The sequence below is a fragment of the Pelecanus crispus genome, chromosome 6 (genome assembly GCF_030463565.1).
Source record: "Pelecanus crispus isolate bPelCri1 chromosome 6, bPelCri1.pri, whole genome shotgun sequence".
In the NCBI taxonomy this organism is placed as follows: domain Eukaryota; kingdom Metazoa; phylum Chordata; class Aves; order Pelecaniformes; family Pelecanidae; genus Pelecanus; species Pelecanus crispus.
Genome location: NC_134648.1, coordinates 49,230,946 through 49,255,184, shown reverse-complemented (window position 1 = coordinate 49,255,184; position 24,239 = coordinate 49,230,946). Strand labels below are relative to the sequence as shown.

General features: G+C 45.6%; 1 protein-coding gene across 6 annotated transcripts in view; it reads right to left on the bottom strand.

The window, feature by feature from the left end:
• Nucleotides 1-24,239, bottom strand: part of ADCK1 (aarF domain containing kinase 1) — an 82,010-nt gene that overhangs the window by 4,163 nt on the left and 53,608 nt on the right. For 2 of the 6 annotated variants that reach the window (XM_075711895.1, XM_075711893.1), the window contains 5 exons: nucleotides 19,971-20,129; nucleotides 16,676-16,834; nucleotides 13,285-13,401; nucleotides 1,831-1,980; nucleotides 1,383-1,580 (listed from right to left, as the gene is read on the bottom strand). In XM_075711895.1, coding sequence (XP_075568010.1) covers nucleotides 1,383-1,580; nucleotides 1,831-1,980; nucleotides 13,285-13,401; nucleotides 16,676-16,834; nucleotides 19,971-20,129 — 783 coding nt within the window. The remainder of the gene's footprint in view (nucleotides 1-1,382; nucleotides 1,581-1,830; nucleotides 1,981-13,284; nucleotides 13,402-16,675; nucleotides 16,835-19,970; nucleotides 20,130-24,239) is intronic. The other 4 variants (XM_075711892.1, XM_075711889.1, XM_075711891.1 and 1 more) reach the window with 4 other exon arrangements.

Here is a 24,239-nt window from a genome sequence, read left to right as displayed (position 1 = left end):
GGCAAGCAGCAGCTCATTTCCTAATGCCACAGCAAATCTGCTCAGCTCCCCATTATCTGCTGCAGGATTATCCAGTTTCAGCATTAATTGTGTCATGTAGGCAAAGACAACAGAGCTGGCTCCATACACGCAATTCAACTCAATGACAAAGTTCATTAGCCCACACAAGGCACCATGCAGCTGCAGTTACACCTCTGGCATAACCTTCACAAGCCAGTTTAGCATAAACAGTGCTCAGATTCAACACTGGCCTTGCAGTACTAGAGCCAGCTCTGTGTCAATTTGCTTTGGTGCCTCTGAATTTTTTTCTGGAGCTACCGCTCAAGAACTCACCAGATCAAGCACAGATCTGCTAGACAGTCACTGTATTATTTCTGATATGCAGAAAATTAACTCAGGTAGGAAGCAATCAAATTACTGGGCGGGGGGGTCCATTACCCAAGGTATCTGACATACTCATTGCTATGGATAATGGCAAGCCAGTGCAGCAAATTCTGCCACATCCATCAAAATGAAACACCAACCCGAAGGAATTTCCAGAAGAGAATTTCACAGGACAATATTATAACGCTACTTAAATGAATTTCATCCTCTCTACTACAAATATGTGCAGATAAAACCAAACCATAGGATACAACATGTTTCTACCTACAGACACTAGTCCATTGGCTGAAATCACATCACTATATGCTCATCTCTAAAAACAGCACAGTTGGCAGGGGCTGCTACTATTCTTAAGGCGGTGTGTGCGTGTCAGGAGTGCGCGGAGGCGTGAGAAGGATCCCAGCATGTGTGGATAGGAAAGGATGGAGGATGTAAGTGGCAATTTCCTAGATTTGTAGTGATTGAGTTGACAGGATCTGCAGTTAAGCAACCCTGACTCCAAGTTAATAGGGTTTCTGATTGGGAGGTAATTTCCAAGGGTTTTTAGGAGTTTGTATCAGTGCTGATAGTCATTTACATGAATAGTGATAATGCATTATCTTTCTCATGTCTTCCCACTAAGCCTTTATGTCTCCTCTACCTTAACCTATCCTCCTTGATGGTTCCCTGCACAGCTGCATTCAACACTTTTTTAAGAAAAGGCTGATCTACAAATGTTTCCCCTGCCAGAACTGGTGAACACTTAGCCATTAAAATATTATACAAAATTTAAGCAGACCATGACATATGAAACTGGGAAATTAAGTTTAGCCACTATAAAACACATTGCAGAAGGAGTCCTGGCTTTTTCTAGCTCAGCTATGAATGCAGAATTTGCTACAGGGCTGCCAGGGCTTGCCCAGCATTGCTGCAGTATCAGTGGTGCAAGTGGTTACAACAAAGAAAGGTACCCAAGGAGAAGGAAGAGCACACGATAGGGAAGGGCACACAGGACCTACCTCACTGGCTGAGACTGGAGACCGGTCAATGCCCCTGTTGACAGACTCCCAGGACCTGGCGGTCAGCATGCAGGCGAAGAGAGGGTACAAATCCCCTGCCCCAAGCCGCTGGCTGTACTTCTGCACCCTCTTCATATCGGCCTTGATGAGGGCCTGCCAAAGGCGGCAGTAGTCCATGCGGAACGACTCGCTCAGCACCTGGGGAAGAAGACACGGCCCCCAGAGGCCCACGGAGGACAGGGAACTGAGGGGGAAAGCCTTGTGCCCCCTAGCTTTGCCCTACCCTCCATTTCAGAGCCAGGAAATATCCTTGGAGGGTTATGGGAGTAATAGGAAAAATGTATTCATACGGGCTTAGGGGGGCCAAGGCTGCAGCTGGGTGTGCTCTTTCAGCCCGACGCCCACAGGCAGCCTCACAAGGCCCTGGAAGCCCCCCACAGCTATGTACCTGGTAGAGCCCATGGTCCAGGAGGATAATGTGGGCCTTGCCAGAGGCTGGGCATTTCTTCACTAGCACGTTGCCTGGGTGCGGGTCACAGTGCACAAAGCCGTTCACAAAGATCATTTCGCTGTAGAGCTTCCCTAGGTTGCGAGAGATCTGTGAGGAGACAGGAGATGGTCACACACTGCCACTCACAGCAGGGTGCCTGCTGGGGAGGAGAGGCAGCCCCCGCATGCCAACACTGCGGGGAGCGAGGGTCTGGTACGTGCCGATGTCCCCATGCAGACCTCTTGCAGCTCCTCACACTGACAAACGCACAGGGCAGCTGCTGGCATCTACCACGGGGTGACCCAGGGCTTTCAAGGAAGGATCCATGCAGGGCGCACCATGAAGGCATTTGTGGGGTCAGGGGTTATTTAAGGACACTTGCCTGGCATAAAAAAGAGAAAATACCTGTGGGTAGGAATGGGGTTTCTAGTAATGAGGAGGAAAGTGAGACAGTGGATAGGGGCAGACAGACATTCACAGAGATGGCGCAGAAAGAGCTGCTGGGGTGGGTGAGAGACGGCTTGGAGGAAGACTCAGGTGTTTCCATCCATGGATGGCAGTGGGACCCAGCGGAGAAGGGGTGTGGGGAGACTCAGCCTGTCCTTCTGCTTACCAGAATGAACATGGGTTCCCCCTCCCCTCCCTCCATCACACTGTCCCCCACTTTCCCCCTTCCTTTCCTCAGACCCATGCTAATCTCATTTGCAATGTCTGTGAAGATGAAGCAGCACAGAAAGACTATTTAAATCATCCTGTCACTGCTGTGTCCCTCCATGCTGCTGTTCCTTATCACCAAGAGATGTTATTAAAGTTAAAAACCTCCTAGGAGCAAGCAAACATTCCCAGGGCCTGGGATCAATCCCTCGCCATGCACTAACACCGCAGCCTCACCCTGACATCCCACCGCAGGCCCTCCCTGCCATCAGAGATTGGCACGGTGCTCCACAGCAGAGTGCTGAACAAGCAATTAAAAGACAATCGTTATAAATGATTCCAAGCATGTCCCCAGACACACCACATAAGCAGCAAACAGGCAGCTGTCCCTATAAGCAGAGGTGGTAGAAGAGGTAGCGCGGATACTAACGACAGCTCGTCCTGCAGAAAAACAGCCAGCCAGGGAAGGGCTTGCTTTACCCACCTCTGAAATGCGGCCACCTCTGAGAAGAGCATTCATTATGAATAGTGCCCAAGTAACTACAAATGAGAAGAAAGAACAGGAATCCTTCCTGCAGCACACCAGCATGGACAGCTGTAGGACCAGGTGGGACAACCCTCCATCCCTCAAGTGGGACCTGGAGCCACTGCTGAACCATGGAGAATGCTGCCTCCATGCCGAATCACCCACGCAGGTGGCATAGCACAGCCCTGCAGTCCTCTGTAGTGCAGTTCCCCTAATGCCACACTGGTGTTACTGTAAGTACTGGCTGAGGGGAATGATGTTTCCCTTCTGAATCAGCAGCAGAGATCACTGGAGCAATGAAGTGACCCTTATAGGCCTCCTAGATCAACAAGCTCTAAAATTGGATAGGACCAAAGTACCAGGTGCTGTGACCTCCTAGAAGAGCTGAGTAGCACTTGCTGACAGTCCAAGGACGTGCCAGATAGTCTGTTTTAAGCCAGTCACTCATTCACACAGCCTCACAGGGACCAGCACACCAGGAGGAATGGACTTGGACATCATGACTGATCATAGCATCAACCACGACACCTGTGCTACACTAAGCAAAGAGCATTTTGCCCTCTCTGCCTCAGCTGTTTGCCCTCCAGGGACCTGGAAGAGCACAGAATTATTGAAGATGAGGACTTGGGGACAATCTGGGGCACAACAGGATGCCTCATACCCATTAAACTCAAGTCCAGATAGGGGCTAGCAGTTCTGCAAACCTGTTGGTTGGCCATGGCTAAAGCCTGGAAAGCTATTAATTTGGGGCACTGGAGTATGGGCTGTTTCAAAGAGAACAGATTCTCCTTCTGTGCTGCAGTAATGGCATAGGTTGGTAAAGTCAAGCAGTGAAACAAGTTGCCTACAGAGGTTGTGCAATCTCCACCCTTGGAGGTTTTAAAGACCTGACTGGATAACACCCTGAGTAAGCTGGTCTGACTTCGTTAGCTGACCCTGCCTTAGCAGGAGGTTTGATAGGAGCCCTCCTGAGGTCCCTTCCAATCTCAAACATCCTAGGATCCTACAAAAACACCTCTCACCAAGTTATCCACACCAGCCTTGTAACAGCATCTTACGGTATGGCGGTAGGTTCCAGGTGCAGGGAAGGTCTCCCCTCCTGAGTCACCATCAGCAGACAGGTTACTAACAGATCTGTGGTCATAGCCCTTTGCAGCCCACAATGCAACACAAAACAAGCTCCTATTCATCTTCCTGTCTTACCATGAAAACAGAGGGGTCACAGACCTGGTCAGGCCCACAGGCTGGGTCATGGGTACAAGACAATCTTCACTGCAAGATCCCCATCCTCTGTCCCTTCCCTGCTGTACTTATATTTACCTCTTCTCCAGCATGCAACCTTGAGTATCTGAAGTAGTTATTTCACTGAAACTAGACTTCATGGCTTCTTTAAGAAAGAGGAATGCGTTCTGTATAATTTAGTTAGCATATGGAAGATATGTTACAGGGATTTATGATATAAGCATATAAACAGTCTTTACTTTTGGAAAAAAAAAATTACCCAGTGTAAGAGATGGAGCTGTGCTGCACACTGAAGTATTTTCACATTTTTTTGTCTGTTGACATACCTCTAAAATAGGATAAAAATTAAACTAAGATAGAAAGTTAGACAGATTCAACAATACTGTTGAATTCTAAACAAAAAAGGAAGGTTATATTTCTAGGGCTTAGCGTGTAATATGTGAATAGCGACCTATCATAATTCAGACAGAAGTAGTTCATGTTTCCAGAGAAAAAGATTAGGAAAAGAACATGAAACCTTTATATACATTAACTCTCCAGTACTGTGCCCCATCAGTATGGGCCTTTATTCCACCCTTATTGAGAAGGCCACTGTAGAAATAACATATACAGAATTCACTTTGGAAGAATGCAGTTAGGTGAAATGAGAGAACAAACATGTGAAAACCTCTACTTAGGAGAACGGAGGAATTCAGCATGCATTTAGGCTGTGTAAGACCTCGGGGTGAAGGTGCATCGCAAATTAGACAAAAGGTTGCAGTGGTTAACGGAAGCAAAGACCAAAGTAAACACACAGGCATTTTGTTAGGACATGGAGAGGTCATCATTCCCTTCCCTGTTTATCATCCAACACAACAAGGTCCTTATCATTACAAGGGTCCCCCAGCATTGTTCTGCTGCACATCGTAAAAAAATAATAATCACCCTTGGAATCCTGCGTTCTCTTCCAGACACCTCATTAACAGAGAGATGCAGACTACACAGAGTGAGTTCAGAGAAAGCAAATAAATGAGCAGGATGCAGGAGGAATTTACTTGAGAAAAAGATTAAAAGAGCTGAAGATTCCGAAGCTGGCTAAGGAATGGCAGAGGAGGGGCAGTCTACCGATGTTAGAAGGCTTGAATTAGCAAGGAAGCAGAAGCACTTGTAGCACTGGATGTGCTGCAAGAAATACAACTAGGCAGAAGGGGGTGTGATCAAGAATGGCATAATTTAGGCGTAACACATAAGAAAAAAACCTATGGTAGTCAGCAAACAGAGCTGAGCTTGATATGTTAGGATGACACCAGACTCTGGCTCTGGCCAGAGGCATGTCCTTGCCTATTGCCAGAAGGTCTGTTATTGCCTAGAAGAAGTTCAATTTGTCTGTGCTGCAGCAGAACATGATGACTACAGTCACCAAGTGAGCCTGTGGCCTCACCAGTCAATGCAAATAGCAACCTGCCATTGCCACATTACGTGACATGACCATGACACTGTGTCAGGCAAACCGCACATTTTCAGCCCAACGTTTTCATTTTGAAAAAAATGTAGCTGAGGAATAAGCAGATTGCAGATGACAAAATGGAGAATCAGCAGCCTGGGCAAAAACAATGGAGTGACAGATACATGTATAACAGCCAGACTTGGAGTAACTCTTCATCAAACTAAGCACATGAAGTTCATTTTATGCACTCAATATGGCACGGATGCTACATGTCACAAACTATCCTATGTGAGTCACAAGCCAATACAGAAGAAAATAAGAATGCAGTGTAGACATTAAGGATTGTTATTGTACATTATCACACAGTCTCTCTATAAACTGGTCAAGTTCAGTGGAAATAAGTAAGACAGAAAGCATGACTTGAGGCTGTTCCAAAAATTCACTCTTTAGATGGTCAGAACCTTTCCCCTAAATCCCAGCCTAATTTTAATGAAGTCCAGTTTAAATCATTTCCTTAGCTAACATAATCCTAGAGTTTAACTACTTCCTTCCCTCTCCACTATTTACTACTCCAATGTGTTCACCAGTAAGATAATTATCAGCATAAATACTGCCCCATTTCTACAGGATGCTCCTTTATCTGATGTGTCCTAGGAGTCAACCTGCCTTTTACACAGTCGCACTGCACTGGAAATACACACTTACCCTGCGATTGACTAATATCCCAAAGTTAATTCTAATATGTCACTTCCCTCTGATAAACTCCCAGCATATTTAAGAAACTCTTCTTATTAGTTTTTAGGTGCATGGCTTTTCACTTGGTATTGCTCATTTTTATCCCTTTCTGTCACTTCAGTCCTCAAGGCCACCAAGCGCTATTGCTACTCTGGTCCTCCTCTACAATGACAGAACCTCCCAGCTTGGTGTCATCAACCACCTCCTTCACACAGTTCTGTTTGTGTCGAGGTCATCACTGAATTTATTAAATAAGAACAGTTTGAAGAGCAAACCTCACAAAACTCCACTACGGTAGTTTCTCTCCACCATTGCCTCTATCAGTTTCTCACCTACTTTGCAATTTCCCTACTAATACCCACCTTTTCTAGTTAACCGACTCATATCCAGTGTAGCAAGTATTTTACCAAGTACACCTACTGCATTTCTGTCATCTAATTCAGAGGATCCCCAGCTGTAGTATGGGTAGCAGCAGTGACATATTTCTTCTTGTACGTACACAGCTGCAAACTGTTGCTGCCATTAATTCTGAAAGCCTACACAACCTGTTACCCTTGCATGATCCACCAGGAGCTGCTTTTGATGAACCCGTTATGACATTCCCTTGCATAAAGCCCCGTAGCAGCAAACTCCTGGGCACACACCAGCTCCTGTATGCAACTCTCCTCTTAACTAATCAGCACACCCAGCTGACAGAACAACCTGACAAAAACAAAATACTGGAAAGTCCATCACAAATGAGTATTTGCAGAAACACCAATATGCAATAGTTAGCAAGAAACCTCTCAGAAAGGAAAGAATGAATGCAAATTTGAGCCCATGAATACCCCTGCAGTAAAAAGACAGCAATATATCATGTTCATGGGTAGCTGCAATGTAACAAACCAGTCTGGGTTATCCAGGGAAAGTCACTGATACTTTCCTGGCCTTGTGAACAAGCTGGAGTGGTCCTGGCTCCATGCCTCCAACTGACATGAAGAAGAAAGGCAAAGAAAAAAGTCCTGTGACATGGCCCTGTAGAGCTCATCTCACCGCCTGCCCCTGGTCAGTCCCAGATGAAACTGCCTGATAGGGCACCATCCCTTCCTGTCCCACCTCCATCTGTGACTGTGTCTTTAGATCAGGAGCAGATACTAGTCTCTGGCCTTAATTTGGCTGTAATATTTGCCAATTATTTTAAGAGATGGCGACACTAACTTCTATTGATCTCATTAAAAGTAAAGGTCGTTGCGCAGCTCATTTCTCAGGGCTCAATATTACCTCCTCAGGCCAAAATAATAGCATTGATTTTGGAACCTTAATCGAAGGTTAATTGGATTGAAGAGTGTATTGGGTTTTTGCTTTCTTTCGTTGTTGTTATTACAGACATCATCTAAGGGTTTGCTTAATCCTGCGAGGGCAATCCTGCCCAATTAACCTGGTGTCAAATTAGCAAAGGGTGTGGATGGAGAAGAGCCACAGTTTGGAGCCTGCTCTGTGTCTCTGCTCTGAAACGGCTCTTGTCCATAGCAGATTAGGATGGTCACACACAAGAGATCCGATTTCACACTCTACCCTCTGTGATCCGGTTGTGAGGATCAAAACACAGTGCTCGGTAATGCAGTACTATCACTATGCACTGATCTCACGTCACAGCAAGGCGATGTCTGGACACACATGATGTCATTAAGATACAGGAATAGTTTTCAGGACTCCTGGCATGTACCCCTAGCATGCCCCATACTCTCTGCTGGGGACGGAGGAAATTATTTTCCTGCTCAATGCCCCATCTGCCACAGCATTTAAGTGGGGAGAAATATTCTGCCTCATCCACCCAGGGAACTGAGGGACTAACCTGATAAGTTTCTACAGGTTCTTAAAAGGACTCAGGTAAAGACCAGTCATTGTTTATTTAATTGTTTCTTGCATCTCTGTCAGACCCAAAGTGGCCACGGGGATCGTTTTCCCTTGGCTTTAAATATAGTCATATTTCTTTGGATTTAATCTAAAGCATCTTGCTGAGACTTATGCAATTGATTGGCAACGATGCTTGAGACTGAAGTTCAGTAAGAAACAGGTTCATGTGTAATTTAACTCTTTCACCTCGTGTCTTTGCACAGTTCAAAAGCTGGAAATGATGGAGGTCACTGTCCTTGCTTACCAGTGCCTTGTGAATATTCATTAAGCTTCAGACAAGAGGAAATGTAGGACAAGCTGCAAGGAAACATCTCCCCAGACTAAATCAGCAGGTGCAAGACCAAGACTAGCCATTTTCCCCAGAAACAGTGTTCTTCTCCATGCTCCATTTCATCTAACACTTGAGTGTTACAAGCACAAATACTTGAGACATGAGAGGTTTCCACACTTGCGCTGACAAAGGGATCCCACCCTGGGAAATCCCACTTAAATTTTAGCAGCTACAAGGCAGCAGCTCCTGACTCTTGGCAGAAGGGTAAATCCCACGCTGAAAGCATATTTCAAGTTGCAAATCTGTCAAACATGAGAAGGTAGCTGGGCTCTTTATCGAGCTAAGAGATACCGTTCCAGTGCAGAACCCATTTAGTAACAGAAGGAAGCAAAAAGCCACAGTAGGATGGGGTGACAGATGGCAATAATTGTGCACAGTAGCTCATCTTAAGTACCTTAGCTGTTTGCTTTCACTTCTCAGCTGGACAAAACACCTTCCTGACTTCTGAATCATTCACGGCTCATGACCAGGCTCTTAGTGAGCTGAAGTATATGGCATGGTTTCCTTTCCCTGAGTCAAGTCCAAACCAAAGGTGATCATGGGGGACTCTCCACTTGGCTACCTGAGCTGGCTGGTTAGTTGGAAGCAATACAGCATATGCCACAAGTGCCTCTGTAAGCTCCACAGCTCCCACAGCCTGCCGATGCAGCAGCCTCTGCAGAGACAGGCAGAGCATCCACAAGGAGGGACAGGGAGGACCCATGCAGATGATCAGAGATAATGTTAAGATTTGTATACAGACAAGATCTCTCTAAATTAATCAGGTGAAGTCATAATGGGTGCAAAAGGAGCATTTGTGCCATTTGGGATCTTCTTTAAAAGTCCATGCTCTAAGTAGCCTTGCTGTCCTTCCTTCCCTCCTGTATATGGTATGCTACAAACATCTTGTGAGCCCCTCAGCCTTTTTCCTCCCTTCCCCACTCGACCGAACTCTTCCAAATGTATCTTCCCAACCAAGACTGTAAATGCTCATGTGTCCTGGAACAGGAACAGCTCAGTTCCCACACGGTCCCCTTCGTAACCCTGCCATGGCCTGGTCTTCCCTTAAAATTCATGCCAGCTCATTTCTTGATAACTCCCCTCTCCAAGCTTCCCTCCCACTGTCAATATCCTAGCTGCATGCGCATCCTCAGCTACACTTGCACATGAATAAGTAACTGTTCCACAGGCAGATATTTCAGTGTTTGCACTTGTCTTTAGAAATCAAAGCCTTCTCTGATTAAATGCCATTACAATCCAGCGCTTGGAAGGATCCAGAGAGATTAATGTGCTTTTGGGCAGCTTTAATGATAATCCTGCTACAGACGGTATTAAGTAAATGTCAGTAACCTGGTTTGAAGGGAGCTTTCACCTCAGGGATCCTTTCCATTTAGAGGAGAGAGGCTCAGCCTGCTTTTCAAGGCTGCATTGTCACACAAGAGAAATCCTGCTTAGTGAAGACTCCTCTTCCTCCGCCCAGTAAAACAAAATGGAGTAAGATGATGGAGGGGTTGATAAATAGATAGATTGAGGTGATTTATAGGGAGCTAATGCATCTCTTGAAAGCCAGAACTGCTGTATATTATAAGCCATGTCATAGTTTTGAAACCTGGGTTGCCACTCCCTCCTCATGTTCCTTTCAGTGTCTGCTGCCTTTTGCTCACTTCACCACCATGCCATGCAGTTCTTTACCCAGGGCATCAACAGCAGCAGCTGACAATGGACCTTGGTCATATTTGTCCCCATCTGCCGCACCTTGCCAGAGGAGAGGTCTGGGGTGTGCACTGCTCCTACCTCATCTTACTGCGGCCATAATAACAGACCTCATTCCCCATCACATGATTCTGACAGGCTTGGTATTCCCTCCTTTCTACTGTGGCTTTTTTCAGCAATTAGTAAAAGTTAATCATTAATTTCGGGGGGTGGAGAGAGAAAAGTAAGAAATAACAGTTCAGCACAGGCACTGTTTGCAGAAACTCAGTCCTGCCACTGAGCTGAGTAACGTCCTATAGCTGACAGATTGCCAGAAACCTCTGAGGCTTATACTTTGCAGTAGTAGAAGTCTGTTGACAACTTTTTTAAAATTAACTTCTTAGCCATCGTTTAGAGACCAGCTCAGAATCAGCAAAATATGTTGTTTCATTGCTGCATGGAACCTATTGTGCCAAGACGTCACAAATTGACCTTCCCAAAGGCATGGATGAACAAAAAAATGAGCTGAATTTTCACCCTAAATCTCTCCTATCACAAGCAAAAGCCTCTGCAAGTTAGAAAAAAATTAAATTAGCTGCTTCTCTACTTTATTTTGGCACATACTGGCAGCAAAATATCCCACTTGAAAGGCTGAAGTCATTGAATTTTCCACCCTGACTGGCTGGAGAAAGCTATGGAAGTTTGCAAAGAATGTTTTTCCCTAGGCTTCTCCAGACAACTTTGCTATCTCCAGCAGTTTGAGAAAATTCAAGGAAGCAACCAAAGTCCCAGGGAGCTACCTCCATCTCAGAATGGATCTGCTGTCCAAGAACTGTGAGGAAGCCCAGCTCAAAATCTGAATGTACATATTGCTCAAGAGTCCTCCTGCTAATGCATCCAAACAAGCCTTTCTGACTGACTATTTTTTCAAGATGAGGAATATTCACTGTTGTATCTGAGCACTGTGGGCTAGATTTGAGCTCTGCCTTTAGAGCAGAAGAAAAGGATAGGATAAAATCACTCAAAGAAACGACTCTCTCGCTTTTGACCAGTTGACTTGTCCAGGTGAATGGAGCTGACTTGCATGTTCTGCCATGGACAAGGCTTTTAAAACCTCTCTTGATAGCAAAGTCCCTGAGCTACCATGTTCTCAAGAGTCACACTGTGGTGCTCTTTGCAGACCAGATGCATCGCTGAGGCACTTAATGTTGGTAAATACAAAGAAAGATCATCAGCACAAAATGGACACAGAGAAGGAATTGTGTCTATCTCTGATGAGCTGACAATGACCTCTGATGCCCTGATGAGAGCAAGGAGGAAAACCAGTGACCCAAATGCTCCAAATTCTTCCTGACAGAGATGTGAAAGGAGAGAGACTGCACTATCTGTGGGTGAGGTTGTATTGATTTCAGGAGTCCCTTGAATGAAAATGGACCAGACTTCTTGCAGGGAAGAAAGCATCATTCACTATTACCCATTGACCTTGGCTTGTTTGTCACAATTACAATGGAAAGACAGTCTCAAAATCTACTTTAACCTCAGAGCTTCTTTTCCTGTATTTCAGTGGAGAAACCCATGAAAAGGTGCCTGCCTTTCTGCCTGCAGACGTTACTAGAAAATATCTCATTGACTTCTGCAGGGTGCAAGAGGAAGAGGTGAAGAGAAACAGGCAGAGAAATGGGCATGTTACTCAGTCCTCCACCTGTACCTTGCCTGAGCAGTTTAGGCAGAGAAAGAGCTGCATGCTGACTTAGGGAGGCAGCTGAGGAGATATGCTTAACATTCTCTCCTTGTGGGGCATACCAAACTCACATTTCCCCTCCCTTGAGAGGTCTTTGGCATGTCTCTAACTGATGCCACATGAACTTTGCCATGGATAGAAAAGGAGCAGAGAGGAGGAAGAGCAGAGAGAGAGGAAGTTTTCAGATTTTGGAGGTAAGTGGACAGACAGATTAAGTACAATTGATTTTATGTCGTAGCTCTTTGATAGCCAGTCAACCAAGTGCAGCTTGGAGGCTCATCCATAGAGCACAAGGGGAAAGGCAAGCAGCAGTATCTCAATCAGCACTCACTGACTGGGAGGGGTGGCTTTACACACTGTCCAATGGCTCAAAACCCTTTCCCATGGCATCTTCTCAGCCCTCCTGGGAAGTAATACCTTCCTTTCCTCAAGAATCTCTCAGCCACAGAGAATCCAAAGTGCTCTCCCAACTTCGTGCCACACGAACTATTTCACTTGTCGGGGAAATGTAGCCCCTCTGTAGGGATGAAATCTGTCACCTGTTTAATGAAGGACTGCAAAACTACACCATAATGCAGGAGCAGGAAGCAAAGAAGAAAACTGTTGCATCCAGAAGAAAAAGGGAGATTTTGGAAAGCAGAAGAAAACAACCCATGTCAGAATATCATGCAAATCACCATGGCCGAGGCTCCAGCACTCTAATAACTGTGATCATGTAAGACCTATGATTTATATCTCCTGTACAAGGTGATAGCTGTTGGGATATAAAAGCTTACATCCCATGCATTTGTCCAGGAGAAAGTTAATGCAGAAGAAAGAGAGGGAAAGAAGAGAGACAAAAAGAATCAGAAGCTGAAGTTGTTCCTTTAGGATAACAGGAACTGCCATCTTAGAACGAACCATGGGTGTATGTAATGTAAAAGCACGGTCATCTTTCACTATCTGTCTCCCTGAAGATCTCTCTAGCTGTGCAGCCTACAGGAGAGTGTTCCCCAAAAGCGGTTATGTACTTTCCCCAGAAGCACAAGAACTGAGATCTCTCTGATTGATTGCTCTGTTCACATCTGTATGTGCTCCCTTTTCTGCCTTCTCCTGTCCTGTCAGCCTCCATTTTGTATTAACCTCAGCTGATGTCAACTTCAGTTTTGCATTGCCCACCATGCCCAATTCAGAGATGGCTGAGAAACTACCTCATTGACATTGATGCCATTCCTCTCCATGTAGGCCCTGTCATTCACCTGTCCCCCTTCCATAAACTCCATGAGAAGGACACGCCTTGTTGAGAGCTCCCAGTAGATCCTTGGGACCTGAAACAGGAACAGATGGGTTAGGTGAAACAACAGGCTGGGAAAGCAAGGAGAATATATCACACACAACCCAGAAAAGGAGTAAAAATGGAAGAGGCTGAAGTGAGGACTTGTTTTTTTCCTGAGCACAAGGGAGGTAAATCCATCTCCAGTCTCTTCCCCAGGACAGCAGCAATGTGTGCAAGGACAACACACCAATTCAACAGCAGCAGGATCTGTCCTCCTGCAACATTTCTGGCCACGTTCTACAAGATTTTGACCACCTCCCACTCCCACTGATGTCTGAGAGCTTTCTTATCTGCTCTGCAGCTCCTCTAGCTGGGCTGTTTAACTAGCACCTATTGCAAGTTTCTGAATCATCCACTCAGCTCCTTTAGACAGGAACTGCATCTTGTTTGCTACGCACAGGGCCCACTTATACAGCTCTAAAAATGATAAGCCATCGTCATAAATTGTATCTCTGCAGTGCCCCTTGGAACACAAACGCCTTTGAGCTGACAAACCCTGCATACTTAGGCCATCTGCAATTGAACTGGGAGAAAAATCAAGTGTCACAAATAAGGGGCTTGTCACAGAAACCCTGGGAGACTCTTAACTATCTTATTGCCAACATGACACAGTAACAAGTGTAAAATGTCAAAGCACTTCTCATTCAATCTGCAGTAAATCAAGCTGAGTGAGGTACCAGTAAGAGGCCCGGTGTCACCCAGGGAGGCAGTGACGAAGGCGTTGCTCAGGCTGGCTCCCCCTTTTCCAGCCTCTCTCTCCAGCCAAATTCTTTCCATGCTGAAGCCCCTACTGTCAGGAGTCCTTTTGCTGAAGTTCCCTTTGGATATTGCTCACGTCACTGTGCTGACCAATCTCCCAAGCTCTCCAGATTTGCCTTTGCACGTGGGTGAAGCCACACAGGTACATTTTACCAAAGATATAAGGGAACTCCACCGATTCCCATTACTGTGCCCCAATACAGAGATACACATTTTGGATCCTGTAAAGAGAGCCATCTGTGCAGCGCCCTCTCCTCACCTGCCTGACTCGGCCATGGACTCAAGACTTGCACACTGCAAGGGTCCGGCACCTTGGGGCAGGACGGGAAGAGTTAAGAGGTGTTGTCCATCTAATGCGACCAAAGCCAGGGGAACCATCCAGGCCACTGTAGCTCATCGTAACTCCTGAACAAGCAGCATTTGTTTTATACTCTGCTTGTAACTACTAACAGTGTCTCAGTCCCTCACAAACTGTCTGCCTCCCCCACTGTTCCTGTCCTAGAGAGACCATTTTCCCAATGTCACCCACTTCTACGTTACCACGTGTGTGCCGCTTTAGATCAAAGACTCCTTTGCTGAGCAATTCCAATGTCCCTCAGTCCCACTGTTCAACACTCCTGATGTACTTTGCACATTAACCTTGCATAGACTTTGATGCCAGGGATCCACTATGGGCAACGGGGATTCAGTTACTCAACAGCCTTTCCAGCTTATCTGGATGTCCATTCTTTGCAGTTAGATTGGTGAGAAAGCAACCAACTCCAAAACTAACAGTTCCCCAGCCCATCTAGCTCACTGATCCCTGCTGCCTTCAGTCATTTCAGATGACACTCATTCTTGTCTCAAGATTTACAGGGGCAAGTCAGTGGGCTTGTAAAGCACTATCTGTGCTCTCGGAGATGCCTCTCTCACTCACAGCCAAATTCTTCAGTGATTTTTTTAATTACTCACAGATGTTTGGCTGTAATGCTAGTGCATGGAAACAATTTATCTCTGGCTTTAAAAGCTCAAACAGGTTCACAGCACAAAATCTACTTCTCAGCTTTCTAGCGTGTTTAGGAAAATTAATGATACAGGAGTCCAATTCTTCCGTTGCCTTTGGGTGATGAACATGTCTCTGAATTGGCAGGTCAGACGGGAAGATCCATTATTTAGCCATCTCAAGCCATTTGTTATTGTTACACATATTGATATCATGATAGCTCCTTAACCCAGCGAGGAGGTGATTGGCCGTCTCCATGGGGATTTAGTTCACAGTATCCTAGTTACAGCTGCAACGGATACAGCTCTCCAAGGTGCATCACTTCTGATAAGCGCCCACTCAGCAAAATCATTGGCCTTTGGCCTTCTGTAGCCCTGGTGGCTTTTAGCTATCTGTGCCAATGGGAAGGCCACTGCTGCCAGTGGGCTCCAAAAGGACTGCCCCAAAACTGGAGTCAGGTGACAAGGAATTATAGCCCTTGCATGGAGGAAGCAAGGAGAAAATCACACATGGATGCATCAGCCTGTAAAGTCTAACAAAAACTCACCTAGTTTCAGACATCTGTCACCTCCATCTTGGGATCTCTGCATAAGCAGGAGGCGAAAACCTCATTTTGATGTGTGTATGCAGGGGATTCAAAGGAGGGTGCATTTTTTGCTGCCTTTGTGTATGTGCAAATGCAGTTACATCAGTGACTGTGCCCACAGCACTATGTGTGCTTGACTATACTTGTGTATTTCCAGAATGCACACAGTGGAGGCTTCTGTCTCTTGTACGTCAGCAAAAGTTTTGTGCACGTGCTACTTTGAAAATGTGAGCTTATGTCTACAAAGAAGGGGTTGTGTACATGTCTGGTTGTACTTGAGACATTTGTCAGTGACTTCAGTCAGTGTGTAGCAGGGGAGGTGGAGTAAGAGTGTCAGTGGGGAAGAGCACAGTATGGGTGCAGCTGAGTTTGTGTATGAAGGTAACATGAAGGCATTAGTCATGGATGTGTATGCAAGATGTATGCTCAACTCCAGAGTGAGAATGTGCTTTTTTGCAGGAGGAAAGATTTGTATGAAAAATGCTTCCTCCTGAGATACAGAGTGTACCAAATCCTACTTGACATCATCAGCTTCAGTCTAGCTTTCCTGTTTTATGTCCATTTCTTGCCCTCAGTTGAGATAAAGCCCAGGAAAGGGTACCAGCAGATGGCTCAGCAAGAATGGCAAATTCACAGGTCTCTGGACAAGTTCAGAAACAGTGTTTGGGGAAATTAATAGCAGGTTCCAGAGACTGCTGGCCCCAAGCCACCACTCCTTATCCAATATACGGTGCCTACAGTAGGAAACAGACAAGGAGGAAGCATGTCTCAGAGCAGTTTCTCGTCCATATCAGCAGAGCAGTCTAGGATGAACAACGCAGAGGGACTGAACTCCATTCTCCCTCTGTATGGTTCCTCCAGGTGGTGAATGAGGTGCACAAGATGCATAAAGTGAGACTATTAATGCACATACATACATGGAAATATGTGTTCCCTCACCTTCAGGAAGTCAAAGTTCCTGAGCATATGAGCAACCTTTTCAGCATTTCTGCCTTCATTGAGGAAATCCAGCTCCAAGGGCAGATTCTTCTTAGCTTCTTCCACCAGCCACATGAACTCAAAATCTGGAAAGATCTTCTTCACAACCAAGAGGAGAACCTGAGAACAAGGAAACAGACAATCAGCTGCATCCTGGATCCAAAGCCACGCAGCGGCACACAGCGCTGTTTTGACAGGATCGAACGATGTAACTTACAGACAAAAAAACCCCTGCACCCCAAGTGCCTGTAGGGTTTCTGCAGTATCGTAACACAACACATGGTGTCATGCCTTGGTCATCCAACACAAATTTTGGCTTGCCCTTCCACACAGGCACATCTAGGAGTTAAATGATGGCACAGACACCAAAGGAAGCCCAGCTGCTTGCTGCCTAGAAGTAAGAGAACAAAGCCCTGGAGAAGAGCCAGATCTCGCCAAGGGCATGGCCCGGGAGTAGTCACTCTTCCGAGTCCTATAATTCTACAAGTCACTGTTAGGCTTCATTTGAACAGCCCTCAGATAATGCAGAAGAGGAAGATCTAAAGTAAGACTTGTCACCTCTGTGTTACTTCTGCCACTGCTGAGCAAGAATTTTGCTAGCACAGAAAATCCACTGGGCAGTTCAGAGAATACAGAGGAGTCTGGATACAAGTACTAGGCTACAGATCTTTAAAGGACACTTCTGGTGGGGGTCAGAGGGCGAGATGCTCCTCAGTGTCAGTCACAGCCATCCTCAGCAATGCTGAGGTGGTGTTTTCTAAGTATCATATATCCACCACCTGGCATCCTCTTCTTCTTAAAGGGCTTAGGTATTCAGCTGCATAGGGCCTTGAAAAGCGCAGCCAAAAAGTTCCTGGAAATGTTTGCTTAAAGCAACATTTAAGGGGCGAGTGATAGGCAATCCTTCCTGAAGAAAATCAAGATTATGCAATTTGATGGCATCATCAAAGCTGCACAGCAGCCAGTCATGACTTCTGTTCAAACAAAGGGCCAGTTTCTCAACCAGTGTCACAAATTTACACAAGCTGCCAATTTGGACCACGTCTTATGGAAAATAATTTGTTTGGCTTTTTTTAACTACTTGAGTCATAAAACAAGAATAAAACATACAAATGCAATCCATTTTGCTGTCTTTATCTTACTTGTTCTGTACATCCATCTAAAAATGAAAACAGATTTGTCAGTGTGTGTTCCTGGACAGTTTCCCTTTCTAGATCTCCACCACTGAGGTGGGAATTCCTGCACTGCAGGATGAACATTTAAAGCACACGTAGAAAGCTGCCATCATTGAAATGTATGACAAAAAATAAATTTATGAACCATAACTGCTCCTGTTCAGCTGTGTGAAAACGTTTGTTCTCTACCCTGTCTCTACTTCTCTTATCTAAATGTCAGTTCTAAACTCAATGTTCCTTTAAAAATGTAATCACCAGGTTCCAGACACTATTGAATGATTTTTCTACTGTTATATCTAGAGGCATAAATCCTTTCAAATTTATGTCACCCAAATGAAATGTAACCAGCGATCTTCATGAATGTGTACATAAACTTTATAGGGACTGCAGGATTATTTCACCAGTGCCTGATATGAGAAAATTAATGCATTGTTTTTTGCTTTCTTTAAATGCTCTTTTGAATCAACTTGCCAACGTAACCATCAGTAGGGACATACTTAACAAGTATTTGGCCTGTCCCTTTTCTGACATCTGTCTAACATATTGTCTTGAAACAGGTATTGATATAAGAAGAGCAGTGAGGTATCTCTCTCTGGATTTATCAGATGCTGTACTGATTTTTAAAGAGTCGGCACTGATGCTATGAAACCTCAAGTGAATTTAGGAATTTGCCATCTAGCTTTTCCCATTCAGATTCCTTTGCATCAGTCTCTAAATAAGACCATCTCCATCAATATTTAAATCAACCTCCTACCTAGCTGCAATGACTGATTCTTAAAGGATCAGAACCTCAGTGCACATAATCTGGCTTTCAGTGCAGCCTACACAAAAACAGTTCCACACAAGGATATGATGATGCGTGTAAGCCAACAGTCCACAAGAGACCCTTTAAAAACAAAACTGCATGTGTCATGTCGTGAGCTACTTTTCCATAGCTGTGTGTACACAACAGATCTCGAGGACGACAAACTAGACTGTCTGTAGAGGAAGGACAATACTAAATAGTCAAAAGGAAATACACTGTTTTAGTTTCAAGTTTCCCAGGAGGATTAGTCTAAAAACAGAAAAGACAGGAATCATTCTAAAATTGTTTGTTTAAATGTCTCTTACCAGTATAACCAGCAATCACAGCAAAATAGTGTGAGGGGGAATTTTTTCTGTTATACCCACTGTTAAAAGGGCAAATGTCCCAAGGTGGATCTAGGTCTTGGCTCATTCATACACAATCCTCTTATTGCCCTGGTCTCACAGTCTTTCATTACCTTGCACATCCTTCTTCCTTGACTGGTTAGTTTCTGCTATTCTGTCCTGGGTAGGAGTGAAGGATGCCCCTGAGAACTGCTGTGCATGTCATGACTGACAAAAGCAAACTCATCAGGCACACCACTGCAGTCAGTCCTGGAGAGCACCTGAACCAAATCCAGATCTACAGCTGGACCCAAAGCAAGTTCAAACAGTTCTGTGTTCTCAAACCAGCACTGAAACAGACATATCCCATCTTACTGGGATATCTTTATTGAACCCAAAAATTGATTTCACTTGTCCTGGTTTTGGCTGGAATAGAGTTAATTTACTTCCTAGTAGCTGGAATTAGGCTGTGTTTTGGATTTGGTATGAGAATAATGCTGATAACACACAGAGGTTTTAGTTGTTGCTATGTAGTGCTTACACTGTCAAGGACTTTTCAGCTTCCCATGCTCTGCCAGATGCACAAGAAGCTGGGAGGGGGCACAGCCAGGACAGCTGACCCAAACTGGCCAAACGGCTATTCCATACCATATGACATCATGCTCCAGTATATAAACTGGGGGGAATTGGCCAGGGGGCAGTGACTGCTGCTCGGGAACTGGCTGGGCATTGCTTGGCGGGTGGTGAACAATTGCATCGTGCATCACTTGCTTTGTATATTCTATTATTATTGTTGTTGTTGCAATCCTCACCAACTTTCCGTATTCTTCCTGTAAGGCAGCGTCTATCTCTGTGGAGGTTTCAAAGCTACCTGCTTACACCATGGGTGAATGTGGCCCCCACATGTTTCAATGGCAATTGCTCTGTAAGTCAAAGTCAACAGGTAGTTTTACCTCCATGAGCAAAATATCCTTGGAGCTCTGAGCTTGGACCTTTGGGTGCTGAATTTTCACTGCCACCGTTCTCCCATCCTGCAGCACCGCCTTGTGCACCTGGGCTAGTGATGCTGCTCCCAAGGGAGTGTCCTCAAAACTCACGAAGAGCTCTTTTATCTGCCAGGAGAAGAGAAAGAGTCATCAGCTTGGGGTGCCAGAGACTATCCTAAGGAAAGCCCTGCCCACAGGCCAGAGACAGCATGTGCCGAAGCTGGGCAGGCTCAGCGCTTTCATCCTTCCTCTGTCTCCTGCCTGAGCCTTGTCACTACTTGGCCTCCCAGTGAAGCCTGCCAAGTACCAAAGTGCCCTGGAGATACTCTGCTTATGGAAACGTGTAGCAGAGCCCCAGCAGCACATTTTGTCTAGGACATGGAGTGGCCAGACAGCATGCGAGTGACCCCTCCAGGCTATCCTGAAAACAGGTTGGAGCAATTACGGTCAGCATCCTTGGCCATTACTGGGTGCAGAAGCCAACAGCTATCCCTTTGCATGTAATTCTTTTGCAGATATTTAATACCACCCACCATCACCCCCTGAAACCTGACAGTGTGTGTTCCCATGCATTACAGCAGCATCAACCAGCTTACATGGTGAAAACCAGCACATGACCAGGAGCAGTGGTAAGGGCTCGATTCAGGGCAGGGGGACAAAAATTGTAGTCTGCACCTCTGACAACTTGGCCTGAAAACATGTTCTATGTGATGGACTTTCTCGTGCCTCCAATAAAGGTAACCAGTGCTCTCAGCTCAGAAAAAGCACCAGGTGGGGACAGCAAAGCACTATGCAGGCTTGAAAGAAAAGTATTAGCAGCTCTGGGTATGAAACTCAGAACTAGACTGTAAGGAAAGGTGCAGATGAAGAAGTAGAATCACCAGGGGGATGTCCAGGAAGCAAAATCCTAGACAGACATGGGTGAGGCAATGGGAGATGGGCAAAGGCCCGTCTGCCCCAGCACCCTGCTGAAGACCCTCAGTGCAGCACCAGGCAGCTTGGGCCCTGGAAACACTATTACCAAGGTAGTGGGATATCAGCCTGCCTGACTAGCCAGGCCCCTCTGCACAGTTAATTAGCTCAGAGGGAGTGCCAACGCGCTTTTGTGGCTCCAGGCACAGAGCTAGTTCATGTAACACTAGTCAAGGGTTTCTGTCCCGCTCTGCAGAGCAAGGTGCAGACAAGGTCTGAGGTATCCAGAAGTCAGCAAAGGGAACCTTGTCCCACCCTTCCTGCAGGCTGGACTGATTTCGGGTGAGCAGTTGAGAAGCCTGTAATTTATGCAGTAACACAAAAGAAAGAATGTCAGTGCATTTTTATAACCTGCTTTTTAAAAGGTAATTAAAGATGGGAGCTGCAGCGAGCTAGTAATTATATGTGAATAAAGACCTTCTAAGCAAAGTCTTCATGCAAAGTGTTAAACGAATATTCTTTTTGCTGACAAGGAAGAAAAATACCATCCAAGGAGCAGCCTGTTCCCTCCTGCAGCTGCCAGGGAAGGAGCCCCCCCACCCCCCACCCTATCCCTTCTCTCCCAGCCCCTTTCACAGAACTATTGCTAGCATCAAACTGGAGCATTTGCAGCAATTAGATTCCAACAGAGACTCAGCTGCCGCCAGTAATTCGCTAGGAAGGTGCATTTTATTTATTTAATTAATTCCCTTTGGTCCTGGAGGCAAAATCAATTAAGTAAAACAATTGCATTTAAAAACAACTAGTTATGTGTTTTTAATTACAGCAAGTTCATAATTCAAACCTATTGACATTCCTGTCTCAAGAGAAAAAAGGTTTTTCTCTCTTCCCCCTGCCCCCATTTCTTCTCTCTCACTTCTGGATTTTGAGATTCTCGTTTCAGATTAGTATAAAGAAAGAAGCACCTACAGGATAACAGATGGCTCAGGGGACATGTGCTCAAGACACAGGAACTTCTACCTTTATGTGAAGTTTGTCTATCAGCTGAAGAGAGAACCTGTTAAGGGGAAGAGACTGACAGTGGCCAGGAGCATGTTGGGCTACAAGATCCCATAAGGAAGGAAAAAATGCAAACAGAGAACTTTTCACATGAGGTCGAGCTGAGGCTTTCTTCACCTCTCTCACTACCCTACATCCTCATATTAAAGGAACGTACCCTTTACAGAGTAGCAGCCAATATTACTAGTCTAATTGTCATAAGGGTGGTAACATCCTCCAGAGGTTAAAGCACAGAATTGGGAGTTCAGTGGCCAGAATCCACTAAGGTAAATTTATAGTAAGACCATACATAAATTGGATAAAATTCCATCTGCTCTGGATTTCAAAAACTTTTAATTGCCTACACTGTCAATCCAACCATTTTCACCAGTATTGAATGCATGCAGGGGAAAAAAAAAAAGGCTGCACATATTCCCTCTGGCAGGAATAATATATACAATATTCTTGTGTGACTAAGTTTTCTAAGGAAACATCATTTGAAGAAAGCTGTCTCTAGGAGTTCTTCTAGGCAGAAGGATTTGATTTAAAAACTTGTTATTTAGGACATGAAAGCCAGGTTAGCAGTCATGTCCATTAGAGCCAGCCCAGTGGCCCTGCTGCAATTCAGGGCGGAACTAGTGTGCACCCACAGGCTGCAGGCGAGGGCAGCAAGGCGAGGGACTGCAACAGGGCCAGAGAATTGATGGCTCCTCCAGGAGCAGAAGGGTAGAGCATGCACATGGGGGAGGAGTGGATCACAGCCAGGCCATTACATGAGCAGGTGTGAGGCTGAGATAAAGCAGCAGCACAATTACGGCTGGGCTCCAGGACCCCCCACTTAGCAAATCACCCTCATTCATTATGAAATTGTCCTTTCGCAGCACGCTGGAGGCAGCTAGTGCCTCTGATGCAGGCTGTGTGTCCCAGACAGGCAAAAGCAAGCACAAGGCTGTATGACATGGAAGCAGAGAAGAGGTGAGCCAGGCTCCCACACTGCCTGCCGGAGAGCGGAGACCTTCCCAAGGGAAGGCGGCTGCTCCCATTTCATGCAGGCAGGGAGTTCTTGGAGCAGGCTGCAGGCTCTTACTGCTCACAAGCACCCAGCTAATAAGCACCCTTAGCAAAAACTCTAACCATCATTTCCAGGATGGATAATTAGCAAGCAAAGGTCTGGGACAGTCTCAGAGCCCACCTGACATGGTACTTAAGGAACTCTCGAGCTTCTTTCAGGCCACAGCTGGTCTCAAAGGGCCTTATCAAACTGGCTGTTACCATCTGTAATCCTGGCAGGAGATGAAACAAGCATAGTTTCCAGACAGGCTTAATAAAGGTTTAAAAGAGAAAAGGACCTTTAGGGCTGCTCTTTCAAAGGAGCAGGACAGCCAGCTGCAGGTTTACAGCTGTACATGTGAGCGGTGTCCCTGCACACAGTGGTTTCCCTCACTAGCCTTCTGCACAGCCAGGTCCCATCAGGCACATGCTCAACCAGCAAATGAATGTGTCACTGTACTTCACTGACTGGAAACACAGCCCTGACTGTTTAATTCTAAAGAATAAAGCTCGTTTAATTTTAAATATGCAAAATCTTTTCATGACTGTTGGTATTAGTATTCACACCTCAGGGAGCTGATACAAAAGCTCTTACAGGATCTATCTACTTAGACACTTATTAGTATGTATTTGTGCTGAGGTTGCACCTAGAGACCATCATTAAGCCCAGAGTGCCACTGTATGAGGTGCACAGCCGCCGCAGGCCCTGCACAAACTCACACTTTCCAGGAGCCCCCAGTTGTCACCTAGAGGCCTCCTCACATGCTGAAGTGCCTTCCCAAAGCGCACACTGCTCTGCTCAAGGTCTGTGGCGCACAGCAGCTGATGCCGCAATGCTGAGCATCAGAATGCCTCAGTATTTTTTGTGAATCCTGTCCTTAAGCACTTAGGAAGTTACTGGAAGTCAATTGGATTTAAGCTCCCAAATCCTTAGTCCTTTCTGAAAGTCTTACCTTACACGACCTGCCCAGCATGTTCTGAGAAGTCTTCGACAGAGCTGGGATTTAACCCAGATATCCCAAGTTCCAGCCTGATGTCTTAATCTCCAAACCATGAACACTGAATGTGCATGTCTTGCTAGCTAATTTCTTTTGAAATATACTGCCTCTTAATCCCAACCTTTTTATATCCATGTGCTGCAGGAAATGTTCAAATATTACCACCTGGTTTCAACTTGCCCACTCCACAGAGTGGACAAAGGCTGCTAACATGGTACCCTGGAGCAGCAGCCGAAGT